We start from the raw sequence: 17,757 nt of genomic DNA, 5'->3' as shown, positions 1-17,757 counted from the left end.
ACTTACATTTCTAATTTATTGATCGATGAGCCTTTGTAATGTGTCTCTCACCTAAAGTCTCTGCTATATTTGTAACTATGTCCCAATCCTTCTCTAAAGCGAGAGTAGAGTTTGACCATACAAGTCTAGCATTTTTCTGTCTGTCTTCTAGTGCTTCAGTCATGTTGGGACATTCCAGCCCTCACTCCCTTGTACTGACTCTGGCATCTCTACTTTGCTCCAACAACAACAAAAACAACAAAAAACGCCTATAAAATTTTGATTTATGCATTTATTTGCAGTGCTGGACATGAAGCCAGAGCCTTGCCCAAGGTAGGTAAGCACTCAACCGCTGAGGCACAATAATAATCTTCCAATTATTATTGAAAATTATCATAGAAAAGCAGGGCACTGTGGTGCATGCCTGTAATTCCAGGGCTCGGGGAGGCAGAGGCAGGCAGATCTCTGTGACTTTGAGGCCAGCCTGGTCTACAAAGCGAATCCAGGACAGCCAAGGTTACACAAAGAAATCCTGTCTCGCAAAAAGGGGGAAAATTACTGAAGAAAAACCTCTGCTTGCTGTGACTACTATGATGATGAGCCCTCATATCTGTACTGCACAGTCCACACTATGCATTGATTTCATGTAAATAATCTAATTCAGTATTCGTGTCATCCTTGCAAAACCATTCATGAGCGTGTCTGGTCCTGCCATCCCCACCACAGCTGAGTGAACGGAGACTCAGAAGGGCTGAGACATGTGACCAACACCACACAGCCAACGGGAGTCAGGTCCTTCCTGTGTAAAGACACAGCCCTGTTTGAAAACTGACCGTGAAGAAAAGCATCTGGTCATGAAGCCAGGGTCCTCGTCGCTCCTGACGACCTTTCATCCTGGTGTCAACTCTGCATCCTCAGGGTCTGTTCCACCTCTGCTGCTCCGGAGCTCTGTGCATGAAGAGGCTTGTGGCAATTGAGTGAACTAGGCTGTGTTACATGCCCCAAGCCTACCCTTTCTCCTACTCCCTTGGTCAGCCAATTAAATCCCCCCGAAGCTGAACTTGCACAAAGAGGGGCTAAAGAGGAGGCTGAAGTCATTCTCTAGAACTGCTCCTGCCTCTCTTCCCTTCCGGGATCCCCACAGCAGCAGCCCCTCGGCTTGTTGCTTCCAGGTACCCATGACACCCAGCTCTGTGAATGACACCAGGCCACCCAGCAGCACCGGAGACCAGGCATGAGATTCCTGTATGTTACTCCTCAAAAAAGTACTGTTTGACTATCAGCCAGACCCTCTCAAGCCAGTGAACAACATCCAAAGGCCAGGCCTTTGCTCTCCTTGGGGCAAAGTTCCCTAAATTGTTCTGTACCTGAAAAACAATATATCTCTACTACGAATTCTCTATTAGTCACTCTGGGTGTAGAGGACCAGCTGTCTGCTCCCTTAGGTCTCAGAGTCCATGATTCTAGAAGGTTGCCCTGATGAACTGGTCTTTTCTACATACCTGTCTGCTACTGAACACAGGAACATTGTGGAGTCCAGGCCACGGGAGGCCCTTATACAGTTGAAACATTCTTCCTTTGCACTGGTCCCTGCAATACTAATGGACTGGGAGAATAAACTGCCTCTGCAGGTCTCTAGGTGTTCCAAAATTCAGCCCAGTTCAACATGCTGGACCTCATGAGGACAAAGGTCAGCTCTTCATACAGATAAATGTTTGTCCCAGGATGGCCTAAACCCTTTGAATCCAGAAATCAGCTCTTTCTACCGATTTCTGTCCTAAACTTTGTGGTGTGGTCATTAGTAGCACTGTTGTCCAGGGCAGGCCCTGCCCCTCATTCCCCATGGTTCTCCTGATAGTGGGTTTCACCCGTGGAAATCTTCCTTCCCAGAGCACATGCTCACCATTGCTCCTTCCTCCACTTCGGGAAGTTCTGTCTCCTGCCTGTCCCCACCAGGCCTCCTATTTTTTGAAAAAGCTATCCCCTTCACCTTGTCCCTCCCCATGCCTGCAATTAACATTAACCTGCTTCCCTTGATGCCTTGCAGAGCCATCACCAGGAAGTAATCACCCTGATCTCCTAGGCTGACAAAAGAGTCCAACTTCTGTCCTCTCGGAAGCATGGATTTTTTTTCCCTGAAACTGTCTTCCAGGGGCTTCTCTGCCCAGTCTCCTGACATAGAGCAGAGATCCCATGCTCTGGACAGGGTCACAATTCTCAGTGCTCTGAGCTCCAGCGAGCAGCAGCTACTACATCGTCAGGACCTTCTCGAGCACAAAGCTGTGTGCTGGACAAGCACTGGACAGCGATCCAGTGAAGCAAAGGGCCCCAGGGACTCCTTGTGGAGTTTTAATAACAAGGCCTGGCTTTGCTGGCACTGTTAAGTGCATGAGCTGTGAGTTTGTTTACACTCACCATTCAACCTGGTCACCACTGGAGCCTAATTCAGCCTTCACCCTTTTGTGTTATACTTCTACAGTTAAAGCCAGTTTTCAGGCCTTCTGGTTATTCTATTCCTTCCAGTGTGTCTGGGCTTCTGACATTTTTCTCAAGTCCTTTTTCCCTGGCCCAATTTAGTTCTTGTCCTGCATTGATTGGCTGTCTTCATAGGCCAACAATGAGCAGAACAGGTCAAATGTAAAGCCCAATGATGTCCACTCAACAGGAGCATTCTGTTAGTATTCAGGCAGCCTGATTCTGGGTTGCCTAGCAATCTATGATGTCATCATGTGTCACCCACCAGGCCACACCTGGCCAGTGTGGTCAAGTTTCTCCTTAAAAGGATCAACCTGCCACTTCATCGCTCTCTTGCCCTCTCCCCTTCCTCTGTTGGGGCAATCCCCTTTCTTCCCCCATCATGTCTCGCTCTCTCCTTTTCTCTCTTTCTTCATCTCCATCTAATAAACCTCTTTCATATAAGATCTGTTATGCACATCATCATTTCCTTGGTCCTAACACATTCACCTTAGGGTGAGGTTACACTGAGATAGCACTTTTGAGTCACCTCTGTTAAGCATCCTAGACAGTACCAACATCCAAAGGCTGCAGGGTCTGAGCCTCCTTACCTGTGCCACTGAAAGCTTATGTTGAGGTTCCCAGGAGCCAACCCAAAGCAAGATGACACATCTTCAATGCAAACTGCAGCCTGTGTGCTTTTTCTTATTTAGGCAGGATTAGTACCAGGGCTGTGGCTAAGTCTTATGGGTAATTTTGGCACTGGACTCACACACCGTTAGGCAAGTTCTGGCCCTTAGGGCTTGGTTGTTTTAAAATAGTCTTGAAATATTCCTTAAGAAAAGGCTGGTTACTTCAAGCACAGGACTCCCACATCATCTTCTGGACATCTGACCCACCTTGGTTGGATACCTCCACTTCTTAGAGAGGGCTTGGTCTGTTTCATGAAACTCAGGACGTTACCTCAACTTGAGGGTCATTTCCCACCTAGCTCTAGGAAAGCAGAATAGCACCCTAAGACTTTCCCATAAGGGCAGTGATGGGCAAAATTCCCCTCAGCCTTTTGTATTATCAGGATGACTTCACTGCAGGATCCAAACCCACCATCCCGGGTGTGGGGCGATGGCCGAGTCTCACTATGGTTTTCTGTGGGCCTGTCATTTCACTGGGCTCTCATTCTCTTTCCTTCTCTTGCTCTGGCCACAAAGGTGATGATGTTTTTGTGATATGTGGAATATTTCTGAAGAGGACATGAGTTTACTGCTCACACCTCTGGTGATGTTTGAACACTCAGTGCTGGCATTTAAGCCTCTCTTGCTGGCTTCCGAGGTAGTCAAATTCCAGAAAACATAGTAACGCCCAAGACAGCTGTATCTCCAAAGCACAAGGCACCTGGGGTGGGGGTGGGGTGCGGAATGGGGACTGCATGAAAGAAACTGCGCAGGTGGAGACTGTCAGAGCTCTGGAATTGGCCAGGAGGTGGAGGAAGGAGCAGCAGTGGCGGGACTTACTTTGTGCGCCAAGCGCAAGACTTCGGTACCTTAACAGAGCTCTCTTTCTGCTGATTTGGACCTCTCAAGGAAGTGGACAAACACCTACTGTGACTATCCCTCAGCCAAGCCACTGTCATCTTAGCTTCCTAAGATGAGCCCCTTGCAAAAGGATTATCCCAGCTGGACTTGAGCGTTTACATCCCCCGGTGAACAGTTGGGGAGGGTCAAGAAGCTCACCTGAGTATCCAGCTGCTCCCTAACACGGACTGTATGCAATGCTGCCCTAATTGCACTTGGCCTCGGGGAGGAACTAGAGCGGAGCTAGCTTAGCTGAACTAGGGAGGTGGGGTTCCCTCATCCCTGATAAAGGCTTTCCAGGAGTGGCATTTTGTGGGCCGAGCATCTACATCCCTGTAAGCAACCCCTCACAGTGCCACCAGCTGCCCTGGCCTCCAAATCCACCACTCACTGCACAGCCACTACTCTGAGGTCAAGACGCATTCATCTTCACCTGGGTTCCTGGCTCCCATGATGCGGTCACTCAACTGTGCCAGAGTTAAGACCAGGCTACACTAATAAGGGCTTAACTAGCACTCAGATGGGGCGGGGGAGGTCTATTTGCCAATTTTTGTGATGCAAACACTTCCATCAGGGGCAGTTTCCAGATGCTAATGACAGCAGTGAACGTAAGGCTGGAAAGAATGAATAGGATCACACCACAGGCAATATTTTTACCACAGATAATGACATCCATAGCTTAAAAGGAAATATTAAAATGTACGTGTAGGCTGCTAACTACACATCTTTGTCTTCCACGTAATTAACCTAAGCTTATGTAACTTTGGTTTTAACAGCAGCAGCATTTAACAACTGCTGGCAAATTCCCCTATAAATCAGAACAGTTGGTTCCTGTGAGCCCCCGTGAGCCACTTCAGATACACGGCTCACTGGGAAAGAAGAAAATGTGGTAGCCAAGGGCCCAAGTTCAAGGCCTAGAGAAGCCTATCTGGGGCATCCAGGGATGTCGGGGAAGAGTTGCATGGGGTGTGGGGGTGGTGGGGATAGCCACACAGAGGTCAAGGTCTGGAAGCTGTCATTTTGTTGTGGCCATTTCTGGATTATAAGCAACAACTGAGACCCAATAAGTTGGGTCACGGGGTCTCCTTCCGGTACTAACGAATGTGCTGAACATTCCCACTGTATGTAGGCCTCTGTAAGGAAAGAACAATCTTCTTTCCAAACAGGGACCCTCGCTTTCGCCAGAAATGCCCTCCAGCGCTGAAGAATCTCTGCCTTGCTTAGCTCCTGCCTCCATCCCACAGGAAAAGTCCTCTTATCAGAGTAATCTAGATTCCATCCCTCCTTATGCACCACCCATGCCTCACTTATGGGGTCAACCTTGGAGCAGAAATGTGGGAAAGATGGCTGCTTTGGCTCTAATGAGCGGGGTGGGGGGGCGGGGTCTAAAAAGTCACATGCCAGGAACACAGCATGGAACAGAACAGGCCAAAGTCCCCCAAAAAGAAAGGGCTGTGAAACGGATCTGCGTGATAGCACACTGTGAGTGCAATTAATTGTTGTCAGAGCGTTTTCCTGGCTGCATTCATCCCTTATGTGGGAGAATAAAACTATCATAACGATGGCAATTTTATTCAACATTGGTGCAATTACCAAGCCTAAAAATAGGGAGCAAAGGGGATATTTTTCTTGAGGAAGCTGAGCTGTTACCCCTGTTGCGTGGCTGGGACAGTCACTCCCTCACCCCACTCCAGGAAGGAGAGGACAGGAAGAAGGCTGAGACCCCATGAGCATTGCTATGTGCTGCTCTAAGGAACATCAAGTTTCTTTCCGACGTAATCAACTGGCAAGGGGGAGGGAGGGGCAGTGAAGGGAGGACAGGGAGTGAGACAAGATTGTGGAAACAGGCTCTCTGCTAGGAACTCTCTAAACACAGTTGGCTTATCACACCCATGGGAGGCGGCATGTGCTTCCTGTGACAGACGAGAGAGCAGGCTCAGAAAAGAGAAGCACCACAAGGTTCCCTGACCCAGCCTGACTGCGGTCAGGCACCCCGGGTTGCGTGCTGTGAGCCATGTGAGTTCAGCTCCTGTCCTGTCCATCCTCAATGCCTTTCCTGGTTCTTTCTCATCACCCTTCCCATACTGCATCACGCCTTTGAGAATACAATAATGCCGAGGTCCCAGAAGTAAAGAGACTCAGGTTGGCAACTTGGCGAATGTGACACTGGCTTGAGCTTTTGACCTCTGTAAGTTTTGTACCAAAGCGTACGACTATCAATTAAAGACATAGTTCCTGCCTCACGATGCCATTGTGAGGACTGAGAGAGACGTGTAACGAATGCTTGGCAGGAAGCCTGGGCATTTGGGAGGGTGTACAAGTGCTCACCGTTACCAGGCTCAGCAGACTTGAAGTCACACCTTTACAGTAAGCCAGGGCAGAGCCTGTCTTTCTTCTCTCACCTCAGCAAAGGGAAATGTGGCCTTGTGGATCTCCACCATCCAGGTCACACACAGCACAGCCACACAGGGCTCCAGCAGGGAAACAGGGCCCACACTCCAGGCCAGCTCAGGCACAGGCCAGGCCCCTGGAGTACACTGACCTATGATACATGGGTTCTAACTTGCTCGCCAAAAACATTTCCTTTAGACTCTTGAAGCTCTGAAAGTTTCTCCTACCTTGCTCTCTCCTTCCTTCCTTGAGGCACACGATGAGAGCCAAAGTTCGCCATGCAAGCAAAATCACATGGGAAGAGGCCTGCGTGGTTTTAAAGCCAGGCCTCTGACCAGCTGTGAGCATCAAGGGTGGCTCTTCTCCTTTACCGTGGCACCTGGCCCCATTCTGCTAATTTCTACCATCAGAAAAATGAGCCTCTCCTGGGGAACTGAAAATTCGCTGTGACTCCCATGAGATCACTTGGACTCATTTTTCCAATCACAACTGCTGGCAGGTAAAATTTTTGAATGTTTTTCTTCCATAAAGGTAAGAAATGCCCAAGAAGCACCAGCAGTTTTTAAGGATTTTCAAGGACTAAAGGAAGAATCTCTCATCCTCCCCCTTTAAAGAAATTCATGCCTCCAAATGCTTTCTCTAAAGCTCTACGCTTTAAAATCTTTTCCCATAAAAGTCAATGCCAGCCACTGAACTTTAACAGGACCCCAAGCTACAGGAGGGCACAGAAAAGGCACGTTCTCTTAAAAAGTCAGACACCAGGTTCATAGGCAGTTTCTCTAAGTCCCTCACTTTGAAACTGAGAAAACTAAAATAAAACAGGACTGTGTGGAGGGTCCAGTGTGCCAGGAAAGCAGTCTATACAATATAAAGCACTGTGGTATGAGCTGGTACCATTTACTGCTCAGGGATGCTGTCAGGTGGACCACTCAGGAAGCTGGTGGGTGACACGGACCTCCTTTGTAGATCTGGATTTCCCTGATTGCACAGTCACCACCTTCGATGCTGGTGCCTCCCGCCAGAAGCTGCTTCAAACCCCTCTGGAAGAAGGCGAAGTGAAAGCAGACAGGAGGCGAGAGGCAGCCAGACCCCTTCCTCACCTTCTCCGTGTCGGTGGTGGTAAGTAGGCATCCTGGGATCGGTACCCAGCTGAGGCCTCCCCAAGTTCCCCAGCAGTAGCCAGGGCTCCTGCCAACGGAAGTAACCCCCCAAAGCCAGCTGCAAAGGCTCCGGTTTTATACCGCTGGCCCCTCGGGGAAGCTGCATTCTGTTTTTTGTTCTTTCTCGCAAACTTTATTTTCTTTTTCCCTCCCTGTTTTGTTTTCTGTGGAATTTTTAGAAACCCGGCGTCTTTTTTGAAACTGCTTTTCTACCTACTAGTTTGCCAACCATCTGGAGACACATCCAGCCCGGGATGGGCTGAAGGGGGAGAGCCGGTGAGGTGAGCCGCTGAGCTGTTGCTGCATTTTAAACACAGCACACAGCGTGCTACACAAACACCATTCAAAAACCTGAGTCACAGAACTCAGATGGGAATTGGTGCATGTATAAATAGTGTGTGTGTGTGTGTGTGTGTGTGTGTGTGTGTGTGTGTGTGTTAATGGTAGAATCAAGGAGGTTTGGGGAATCGGGTCAAATCATTGTGCCCAATTTAAGCATCATAAAGATCTCAGCCTTGTCACTACTTACACCCCCTCACACAACTCCCACCCCAAAAAAGGAGCAAAAGCCAAGTGGAAGATTCTGAATAAGCGGATGTCCCCACATTGAACTGAACAGCACAAAGGGAGGCTGGAAGCATCAGCTGAAGCGATAATTGCGTTGTCTCACTTCCTGGCCATCCGTCGCCATATGCTTCAAACTGTTTTGAGGTTTTGTTGGCTTGGCTCATGCCAGCCAGCTGATCGGCATGTCATGACCGAAGGATTTCTGGTGCAGTGGCCGAATACATCTTGGGATGGTGAAGAACTCACACCTGGGACACGTTGAAAACATTTTAAAAAGCCATTTTCTCCCACTCCCCTCCCCAGTTCTCACTGGATGTGACTTGCTGCCCACATCGAGCTCAGGAAGCCACTGTTTGAGCTCAGACACAAACAGACCCTGAAAGTGACATGACAGCAGGCTCAGAGCTGCTTTTGGCCTTGCACTGAGCAAAGCGTGTGACCACAACTCTGGAAAACATAGAACAAGAGTCTTGGGTAGCCCATGGAGGGTCTCAGCCATTCCTGGAGACCCGGCCTTGGCCCTGAGCCATTCTGTCCCTTGGTTGACACCTCCCGGCTTCCGGCCTCCTTCCCACCATCCTGACAGGCCCTCCGGGGAACTTGCAAGGTACTGCTGCTCAGGGACGTGGAAGCAACAACTACATCTCCAGAGGCCTCGGGTCTCAGCAGCTGCAAGCCGGCACCCCGGACGATCAGAGGGGCTCTGCAACCCGTGTGGGGTGCCAACGGGGAGGCAGCAGCACGCAGCAACAACAGATGCACGCGGGGAACGTGGCCCTGTCTGCTGTGTGACTCTCATTCCTTCCCTTCAGTCTCTGCCAGCTGGGTGTCTGCATCATCCCCGTCCGGTTCCTCTCTCTCCACAGCGGCGGCGGTCCCCAGCCTTGGCCTCTCCGTCGTCAGGGTCCCAATTAGGAGCTCACTAAGGTGTAGATCATGCTGAATGCAGACAGAAATGGGAAGAACAGATATCAGCAGGGACCCGTGGCTCTCGACAGCCCCCTTCCAAGGCTGGGGCCTATGGATTCACCTCATCCCTGTCTCTGTGAGCACCGACTCACCGACCTCATGCTACAGCCCACAGTGCGACAAGGAGCACTGGACGGCATGCCGTGGGTCCCGAAAGGGTTGTCTATGGATGCCTATGCGCACGCTCACTGGGATGCACACCGCTGCTCAGCACTGTTCCTGCGATTACAGGCCAGCTGCCTACCGGGCACGGGCAGAGAAGTTTCTTCATACCAGCTGCTGCCACATGCTCACCTGATGGCGGTGTCCAGCGGACTCCCAGTGATACTACGTAATGGGTCGGTGCCAGGGGTCAGGATGAAGATGGCTGTCACCGGGGCCAGTGTGGGTACGTGAGCACAGTCCTCAGGGCAGGTGACATAAGGGATTCTTAACTGGGTACTGGTCCTCAAACCTCCTGCTTTAGGGGTTTAAGAGTGACCAAGCAGGGCTGACAAGGACCTCAGGATAATTTTGTGGGGCTATTGAGTTGAACAGAACTGCAGTCTACGGCTGTATATATTTAGAAGAGGAAGAAAACAAATCTTTTGATGTTAGAGGCCCCTCACTCTAACAAGATGTCTAAGGAGCAGAACCAAGTGAAAGAATCTAAACTGTTTTCCCTCTAACCCTGCACAGCTGAGAAGCCAGCCAGCCCCTCTGGTGGCTGGAGCCCCCTTTCTGGAGCCAGCACAGCACACGTGCCGAGGCCCGACCACTCAGGTCTGTGGCTAGACAGATGAACCACGTTCTAACCCCAAAGCCAGTCCTCTGTCTGCTGCGGACTGTGCCAAACTGCACATAACCTTGTTTAACTCACTGTAACTCTTTTATCTGGTATTAAATGAACACCTACTGTGCCTCAAGAAGAGTGCCACTGCACTCTTCTCAGTGCAGGGAAATAAGGGTGTGTGTGTGTGTGTGTGTGTGTGTGTGTGTGTAAGAAACAGGGTCTTCCTGGAGACACGAGAGCACACTGCACACTGATGTTGGGTTCCGTGAAGCATGTCCGAAAAGTAAGATGGTGTGTGGGCTGCAGGAGGGCAGAGGGGTGCCGCGTACACCTGTGGTTTGAAGACAAAGCCACCAGCGTGCCATGAATGCCCAGGCAAACTGCAGTGGAGACTAGAAGACAGAAGTTTCGATGGACTACGGGGCCTTAGTTGGAGAGTGACCACTCCCAGCTAAAGGCGGGAGCCTCCAACATTGTCCGGGCTGTCCCTCTTGTTCCACAGCCCAGCGGAGAGCAGTGTTGCTGCCTTTGGCTCCAACAGCTCAAACCCAAAGGGTCCTGTTTCAGTTTCCCAGACTAAAGCAGATCCCAGGCTAATAGGCTAGGAGCCAGGAAACGCCTCGTCGTGCTTGGCTGGTTTTAAAAGGGGGCGCTGCTACCTGGGGACAGGTCACTCAGCCCATCAGTGCAGGTGGCCTGTAGCCTCGTGGGGAAAGTGAGGCCGAGTTCACACCAGGGAGTGGCCTCTGCCTTCAGACAAGCTTTTTCTACTCTGCAGCCTTCAGGGATAGCAGCCAGCTGGAGCTGCTAAAGCCTTCAGCCAAAAGGATGAGGGTGAACTGCTGGTCACCTCAGCTTCTCTGAGAAGGTTCCAGGAGCCGAAGGGCTTCTACAGCTTGGAGCAGGAAGCATCCAGACCCTTCATGGAGGCCAAAACTCTGTGGTTGGAGTAACCCTGGACTCCATGGAGAAAGCACTAGAACAATTGTGGCCCTCCTCTCCACTCCTCACAGTTGAGGTGAACCATGAAGCCACACCTCCCCACCCTCTCAAGGGGAGAAGCAGGACCGAGCCAACCTTCCAGAGTGCCAGGTCCCAAGTCAGACACATGCAGCAGAGTCGTGTGGTGCTTGTGTAACGTGTAGGAGTCTGGACAGTAGACCTATACTCAATGGCCCGAGAGCCACCAGCCAACTGCACTGTGGTCAGCCGCCTGTTTCACGTGGATAGAGACTTGTCTAGGGGTTGGTTATGTATGCAGTTTGAAGCTGGGTCTTTGCATCATGGCTGGTGTGACCATTAGCTGTGACCCTGTGAAACGTTTCTACCTTCACAGACTCAGGTTCCTTGTTCTAAATACGTGGGTAAGGACAGAACTTATCTCGTAAGTTCAGCAATGCATATGGAGTTTCTTTTTGAAGGTCGGGCAACGTAGCCACTTCCCAGCCCGTTACACCCGATGGGACCCAGGGGTGGCTGTGGAGTTAGTACCCCAAGCCTCCTCTGCCTCTGCAGAGACGGCGCTGGGGTGTTTGGGAACGTTCATGACCCTGCAAAGGTGGGGACGGGATAGCAAGGTGATCGAGAAAAGGCCCCAGAAATGAGTACAAAAGGGAGCAGGAGACATTTCCAGAGCAAGCGGCCTCCGGAGTACAGGCCACTAGATGACAGCTCACAGCGCTCTGCTGAGTTAGGACATTCGAGTGATGGGGTGCAGAGAGGGGCCCGGAAGTGGAGCTGCAAAGTCGGCAGGATTTGCTCAGTTACGAAACATGGAAGAACCGCAGCATAAGCACATAATGGCCCAATGTGCCACTCTGTGGGGTGTCACTGCCACTGTGGGGGATAAAGGCCACTATTATGGTACCCAAAAATCTTCACAAACAGGCTGAGGGCAAGAGGTAACGAGGCTGGGCCCCTCGTCTACCTGACACCTTGATGAGCTGTGTTGCTGAGCTCTGAGGGGCAGGAAGCCCTGCTAGGAGGAAGCCCGTGACAATCCCCCAGCTGCCTCCTAAGAAACGTTATTAGACATTTCCCCAAGTTGCTAAGAATGTGGACAAAGGGATCTTCCCTTCCCAGAAACCCTTGCTCCTGAGTCAGGGTCAGACAAGTGGGGTCAGATTCCATTGGCCATGTTCCCCTGTCATCGGCCACCTCCCCAAAAGCTACCTCTCCGAGGCCAGCCTCACATCCCCTTCCATTTGCTGTTGAAGCCAAAGCCAGGAAGAGGGCAGGACTCACCAGTACAGATAGTAGAAGAAGGAGAGGAGATAGAAGGCCAGCTTACACCAGGCCTCCTTCTGACAGTAGCTCAAGGTGTCGGCATTCATGACAACTGGCGGGTCATAGGCTAGTTCTGAACTGTCGGCTGGACAGTGGAAATACCTGCAGGAAAGAGGACATGAAGGGGTGTCTCAGACGCTCAGGGCTCTCCACATCGCCAGGCCAGGACCCCTAGCACTATGCTTTTCCCTGAAGATCTGTGCCTCCTGCTAATGTCAGATTCCAACCACTGCAACTCAGCCACTTCCAGGGGGTGTCTAAGTCCCTCAGCAGATCCCTGGTGTCATAGAAGGGCGTTCTGGCAGAAGAAAACCTATCACCCAGGATTACGGTTTGAGTGGGAACTCTTTCCCATAGGCTCATGTGTGGGTACACTTGGTACCGAGCTAATAGGCCTGTTTGGGGAGGTTATAGAAGCTTTAGGAGGGAGGGCCTCCCTGCAGGAAGTGGGGGAAGTTATAGCATGGCCCCACTTCTTGTCCCAGCTCTCTGCTTCAGTCTACCAAGGTGTAACAAATAACACTGCAGCTCCTGCTGGCCCAGCCCCAGCCCCAGCCCCAGCCCCAGCCACCATGGTGGGGTGCATACCCTTGAACTATGAGCCCAAAAAGTTTCTTCCTGCTTGAGGTTGATTCTGACAGCCTGGAATCCCCTGGGAGGCACCAAGAGCTCCCTTTGGGTGTGTAGAAAGTTGTAACAGCACCGTCTCAGTGTCTGTATTCTGCCTCAAATACCAAGCGCCTTGGGCTATTGCCCACTTCTCAGACTTCATCTAAACTCCTAAATACCATGGAAGGAGCATTATAGGGTCATTTCTAAGAGTATGAATTGTTCTGTTGTTTTTGTTTGTTTGTTTGTTTGTAGCGGGGCCCGGAACAGCAAAAACAATGTTGGCCATCTTTGGGGAAGCTGGGAAGAAAATTGTAGGTGGAGGAGTCCTCATTAAAGTCCACAGTCACATCAACTGTACAGCTGCTGCCCAAGGCCAGAGGGCTCACGTGACAACTGGGCCCTTGCAAGCGTCTGCAGCCCTTAGTGCATGCCCCACCAACATCTGCAGGGCAGAGCTCCCCGGGGAGCCCGGGAGCCCAGGCTGGAATGGTCCAGTGCTGCTCTTTAGTCACTGCGGGGAAGGATCCTGGGAGGCAGGAGTGCAGGCTGCCACCCCTGTCAGGCCTGGCACACTAGCAGTTCTCCACCCTGAAGAAGCACCAGGCATAGGCCTACCCTGAAGACCGCCAAGACAGCACACGCTTGCAGAGTGGGCGCCTCGGTCACCTCCTCGGTCCCCTTCAGAGAACTGCATTGGCGCTGCCTGTCACTGACAACTATGCAAAGCAGATATCAGACGCCAGATTCGATGACAGCTGCCAGCTCATAGCCCTTGGGCCACTCACCTGTTTCTTCCCCAGAGCCCATTTCAAAATATTTGCTGTCACTGTGGCTTTGTTCCCAGGTGACCTCATTAAGGGGCGGGGGTGTGGCAGAGGAACAGGGTGGCCAAATGAACGGCTTACAGGAAAACACTAAACCCGGCTCTTTTGCTTGCTGCTCCCCAGATTGCCCTTCCCTGCGCCAGCCATCAACTCATCCTGGGCTCAGCTGTAAAATGGGGAATAAAACTGCCCAAAGCATGAGGCTGATGTACGGTGATGTCATCAGCAAACAGCTTCCCAGAACAGCCGCTAGAACATGGCAGCCGGGCTAGTTACACTGAAGCAAAGGCAGAGGGAGGGAGAGGGGACTTCTCTGTGAGAGATGATGGCGATAACCTGACCGGAAGGAGGCAGGTGGGCCAGAGGTATCTGGTCAGTCTGTAAAGCACTACAAGTGAGGGACCAACCCCTGAAACTTGTGCTATGATGCTGGGCAAGGGGGTGTGAGGCTGTGTTCAGCACTGGAGATGTTGAGACACATGGCTCCCTGCAGCTCACAGACCAGCCAGCCTTGCCTAGCTAAGCGAGTTTCAGGCCATTATGAGACGTTGCTCCCTCCCTCCAAAAGGTAGAAGGCACCTAAGGAACTACACCAGAAGCTGTCATAAACTCTACACACGTGCACACATACATAAATACACATGGGAGATGGGGCAGACCGAGAAAATGAGAAGAGAGGAAGAGGAGGTTCTAGGATTCTAGGTGTTTAAAGACTCTGTCTTCATTCTGTCTAGCTTTTGTGTTCTGATAACTTCCTAAAGAGAAGCAGGCTAGGCCATCAGGGATCCAAGAATCAAGACAAGGTCTTCACAGGCAATGAGACCATGGCTGCTCCCCACCTCCATCCACACACATTCCGGGTGTGAGGACAGTGGCCGGCTCTCCTTTTCCTCACTTGGGACAAGTGCTTGCTCTGAGATTAGAACACAAAGCCAACTTCCACAAGCGGATTGTATTTTCTTTATTTCTGTGGGGCTGGAGACAAAAGCCAAGGCTGTGTGTACGCAGTAAGCACATGCTCACCACCACGCCTCCTCCACAGCCATTGACCACATTCTCATAGGCTTCAGTGACAGACCATGACTTCACGACTCTCTGGAAAAACTTCTTTTGTGAGGTGGAGATCCGGCCCAGGGCTGCACGTGAGGTGGAGAGGGTGCAGACAGTCTCACAGGTGAGGTGACCATCACCCTCACAGCTGTCTGGCTCAGAGGCTCCCTCTCCCTCACCTTCACCCAACCACTGGCCTAAGCCTGTTCAGTTTACTGCCAATTCCATTCTCTCGCCGTGCCAGCTTTCACTGGCCACAACAGCTCCGTCAGCTCCTCATCTCTTTTCTTTCTTCTCCTGGAGTTCTCTCTTGTTCCTAATTAGATTTTTATTTCAGTGCATCTCCTTCTGGCCCATCCTTCACACTTCTGCCGGGATCAATCACGTTCTAAAGGTCAGATCAAGTAATGGCACTTTCCTCCCCAGAACTTCCCATGGCTCTCCAGTCCCTACGGGCCCCAAACACCCAATCAGGTCTTCTCGGACCCTTGTGTGAAACTGTCAGCTGCTTGTCAACTGCATCCTCCAAGAGCCCCCAAAGGTTAAAAAAAAAAAAACCGCCCCACCCCCAAACATGCCAAGTGTCCTCTCCCTTCTGGGCCTTTGCACATGCTTTTCTGGACTTTTCTGCAGACTAACGTAAGGGTTTCTTTCTCTGCGATCCTACACATGGTCGTCATATGTCTGTTAAAGATTCATACATGTTCTCATCTAGGAATTCCCCTCGATGCCTGCCGAGTGGCGTGTGCTCCATATGTTTGCCAGTGACAGAGTGCTAATGCTCCCGGCGTGGCTACGTCAAGGCTGTATTTCATTCGAAAGCGGCAACACTGGACCAGCTGTCTTGGTGGTCCAGACTGCTACGATTAAAGTGTTCAAGGAAGGCAAGTAATCCACACAATCACAATCTTTACTTCTCTGGTATTTCCCACTTTTGCTCCATATCCACCCTACAGAAAAACTGTGATCCAAAGCACAGTCTTATATGAGCAGAGGATTTTAACATCATAAATGCCCATAAAATCTAGCACAATTGGTGTATGCTTTTAAAAAAAAATTAAGCAATTTACACACCATACAGTTTGCCCCTGTAAAGTATACACACAAATCAGTAAGATGTACAGAGTTGTACATCTATCGCTACTGCCTAACTTTAGAGCATTTCCATTACCTTTACCCTCAAGAAGGAAAGAGAGAGACAGAGACAGAGACAAAGAAAGCCTGTACCCACTGGCAGTCATTTTCTATTTTCCCTTATCCTTTGGAAACTACTAGTTTATTTTTGTCTCTATAGACGTGACTACTCTGAAAATTTCATGTCAGTAGAATCATGTAATGTGTGACCATTGGGTGTGGTATCTTTAACTTGTATTTTCTCTGTGACCCATCCACACTGTAGCGCATTTGAGCACTTTGTGTCTTAAATTTCCAACTAATGACCCACTGTGTGGATGTACCACATTTTCCTTTATCCACTCATCATCTAGTAGGCATCAATGTTGTTTTCATGTTTTTGGCTACAGTGAATAATGCTGCAGTCTGCTTTTCACACTAACCTACAGGATTGGGGTTGAATTACAGAGCCTAGAGGGACTCACTCCCAGCTCTGGAGGGCATGCTCGTTCTAGGTATCTTTGTTTGTCAGCTTGGTACAACCTTTGTCCTCCTACGGGAGAGCCTCAACGGAGGAACCGCGTAGATCATACTGACCGACAGGCATGTCTACGAGGGATTGTCTTGACTGTTAACTGATGTGGGAGAGCCCAGCCCATTTTAAGTAGGTGGCAGCATTTCCTGGTCCCGTGGTCCTGAGGTATGTGAGAAACCTAACTGAGCATGAGTCTGCCAGCCAGCCAAAGACACTCTTCTCTAGAGTTTCTGACAGTCAGTTGTAACCTGTGAGATTAAAAAAAAAAAAAAAAAAAAGCCTGTTCCTTCCCTAAGTTGCTATTGGTCAGAGTACTCAATCACAACAGGACTATACCTAGAACAAGGTTTCTTTATAAAGGAATGCAAGGAGGCGCCCGGTGGCCGATCTATCTGGGCGCACTGTCTTGGGTGCAGACATGAAGGAGGCTGGGCCAGTCCCAGACAGACCTACCTCCAGAAGTGATAGAAAAGCAGGGGAACGTTCAGCCCCAGGGTGAGCCACTCCTGAGCACACAGGAACATGATGCAGAAGAGGCTGTGGATAGAGTACTCCGGCAGCACCAGCTGGAGAGGAAGCAGAGACAGGCAGGCCTGGTTAGAGGCAGGAAACACTCTGCCCACTCACTGCCCCCAGTCGGAGGCCCTCCCTGCAGCATGGTGGCGCCCCTATGAACGAGACACTTAGGGGAAACGCTCCGGGTTTTAGACCCGATCCCAAGTAGACACAGGCCCTCTGTACTTGCCTGGGAAAAAGGGATGAGGTTACCCAGCATCTGGACTGTCTGGAGAAACCAACAGTGTTTTCTGCCACCCTCAACCTGTTTTGCTCTGGGTTGCTGGCTCCTCTGTGCCCTCCTCTAGTAACAGGTGTGTTTGTTCCTAACACAGGAGGGTCGGGAGAGCAGAAAGGCACCAGCTGGATGACAGGCAGATCAGGAAGAACCCGAGAGAAAAGCCAAGCGGCAATGGTGACGACAGCTGTGGCCTCCATGTGAAGGGAGAGGTGAACTCAGACTCAAGGCAGGGGGGCAGGGGTAGGAAAGGCAACGGAAGAGTGGACAGCTGGCAGGTGGACATTCCTGGGGTGGGTATACATGGCATAAATGAAAACATAAATACAAACACACTGGTATAGGCAGAACACATACACACACACACACACACACACACACAAAAGCATGTGTATGTGTGCCTCTGCATCTCACTCAGCCCATAAATGCTCTCGGCTTCCAACAAGTTCTGTCCTTCAAGAGCCATCTCAAATTTGTTTCTAAAGGACTCTCTGCCCACCCTCTCCTGCACCTGTCCCCCACATACCTGATTTCTTATATAAACTTACACAAGAAAGAAATACTTAAGTTTTAATTCACTGACTGTAGTCCGGAAGTAAAAAAAAAAAAAATTACGCTTGTGTGTGCCTGTGGGTGTGCCTATGTGCCATGGTACACATGTGGAGGCCAGAAGACAACTGG

The 17,757-nt window shown here is 50.6% G+C and overlaps 1 protein-coding gene across 2 annotated transcripts in view; it reads right to left on the bottom strand.

The window, feature by feature from the left end:
• Positions 1 to 253: 253 nt before the first annotated feature.
• Cnih3 (cornichon family AMPA receptor auxiliary protein 3) overlaps positions 254 to 17,757 on the bottom strand; it is a 108,972-nt gene continuing 91,468 nt past the window's right edge. For both annotated transcript variants that reach the window (XM_021633650.2, XM_060364832.1), the window contains exons 4-6: positions 16,737 to 16,849; positions 12,108 to 12,251; positions 254 to 9,061 (exon numbers count right to left, since the gene is read on the bottom strand). In XM_021633650.2, coding sequence (XP_021489325.1) covers positions 9,034 to 9,061; positions 12,108 to 12,251; positions 16,737 to 16,849 — 285 coding nt within the window. In that variant the 3' untranslated portion in view covers positions 254 to 9,033. The remainder of the gene's footprint in view (positions 9,062 to 12,107; positions 12,252 to 16,736; positions 16,850 to 17,757) is intronic.

This window comes from Meriones unguiculatus, chromosome 11 (genome assembly GCF_030254825.1).
Source record: "Meriones unguiculatus strain TT.TT164.6M chromosome 11, Bangor_MerUng_6.1, whole genome shotgun sequence".
In the NCBI taxonomy this organism is placed as follows: domain Eukaryota; kingdom Metazoa; phylum Chordata; class Mammalia; order Rodentia; family Muridae; genus Meriones; species Meriones unguiculatus.
Note: the sequence above shows the minus strand (reverse complement) of the source record. Positions and strands in the feature narration are given on the sequence as shown.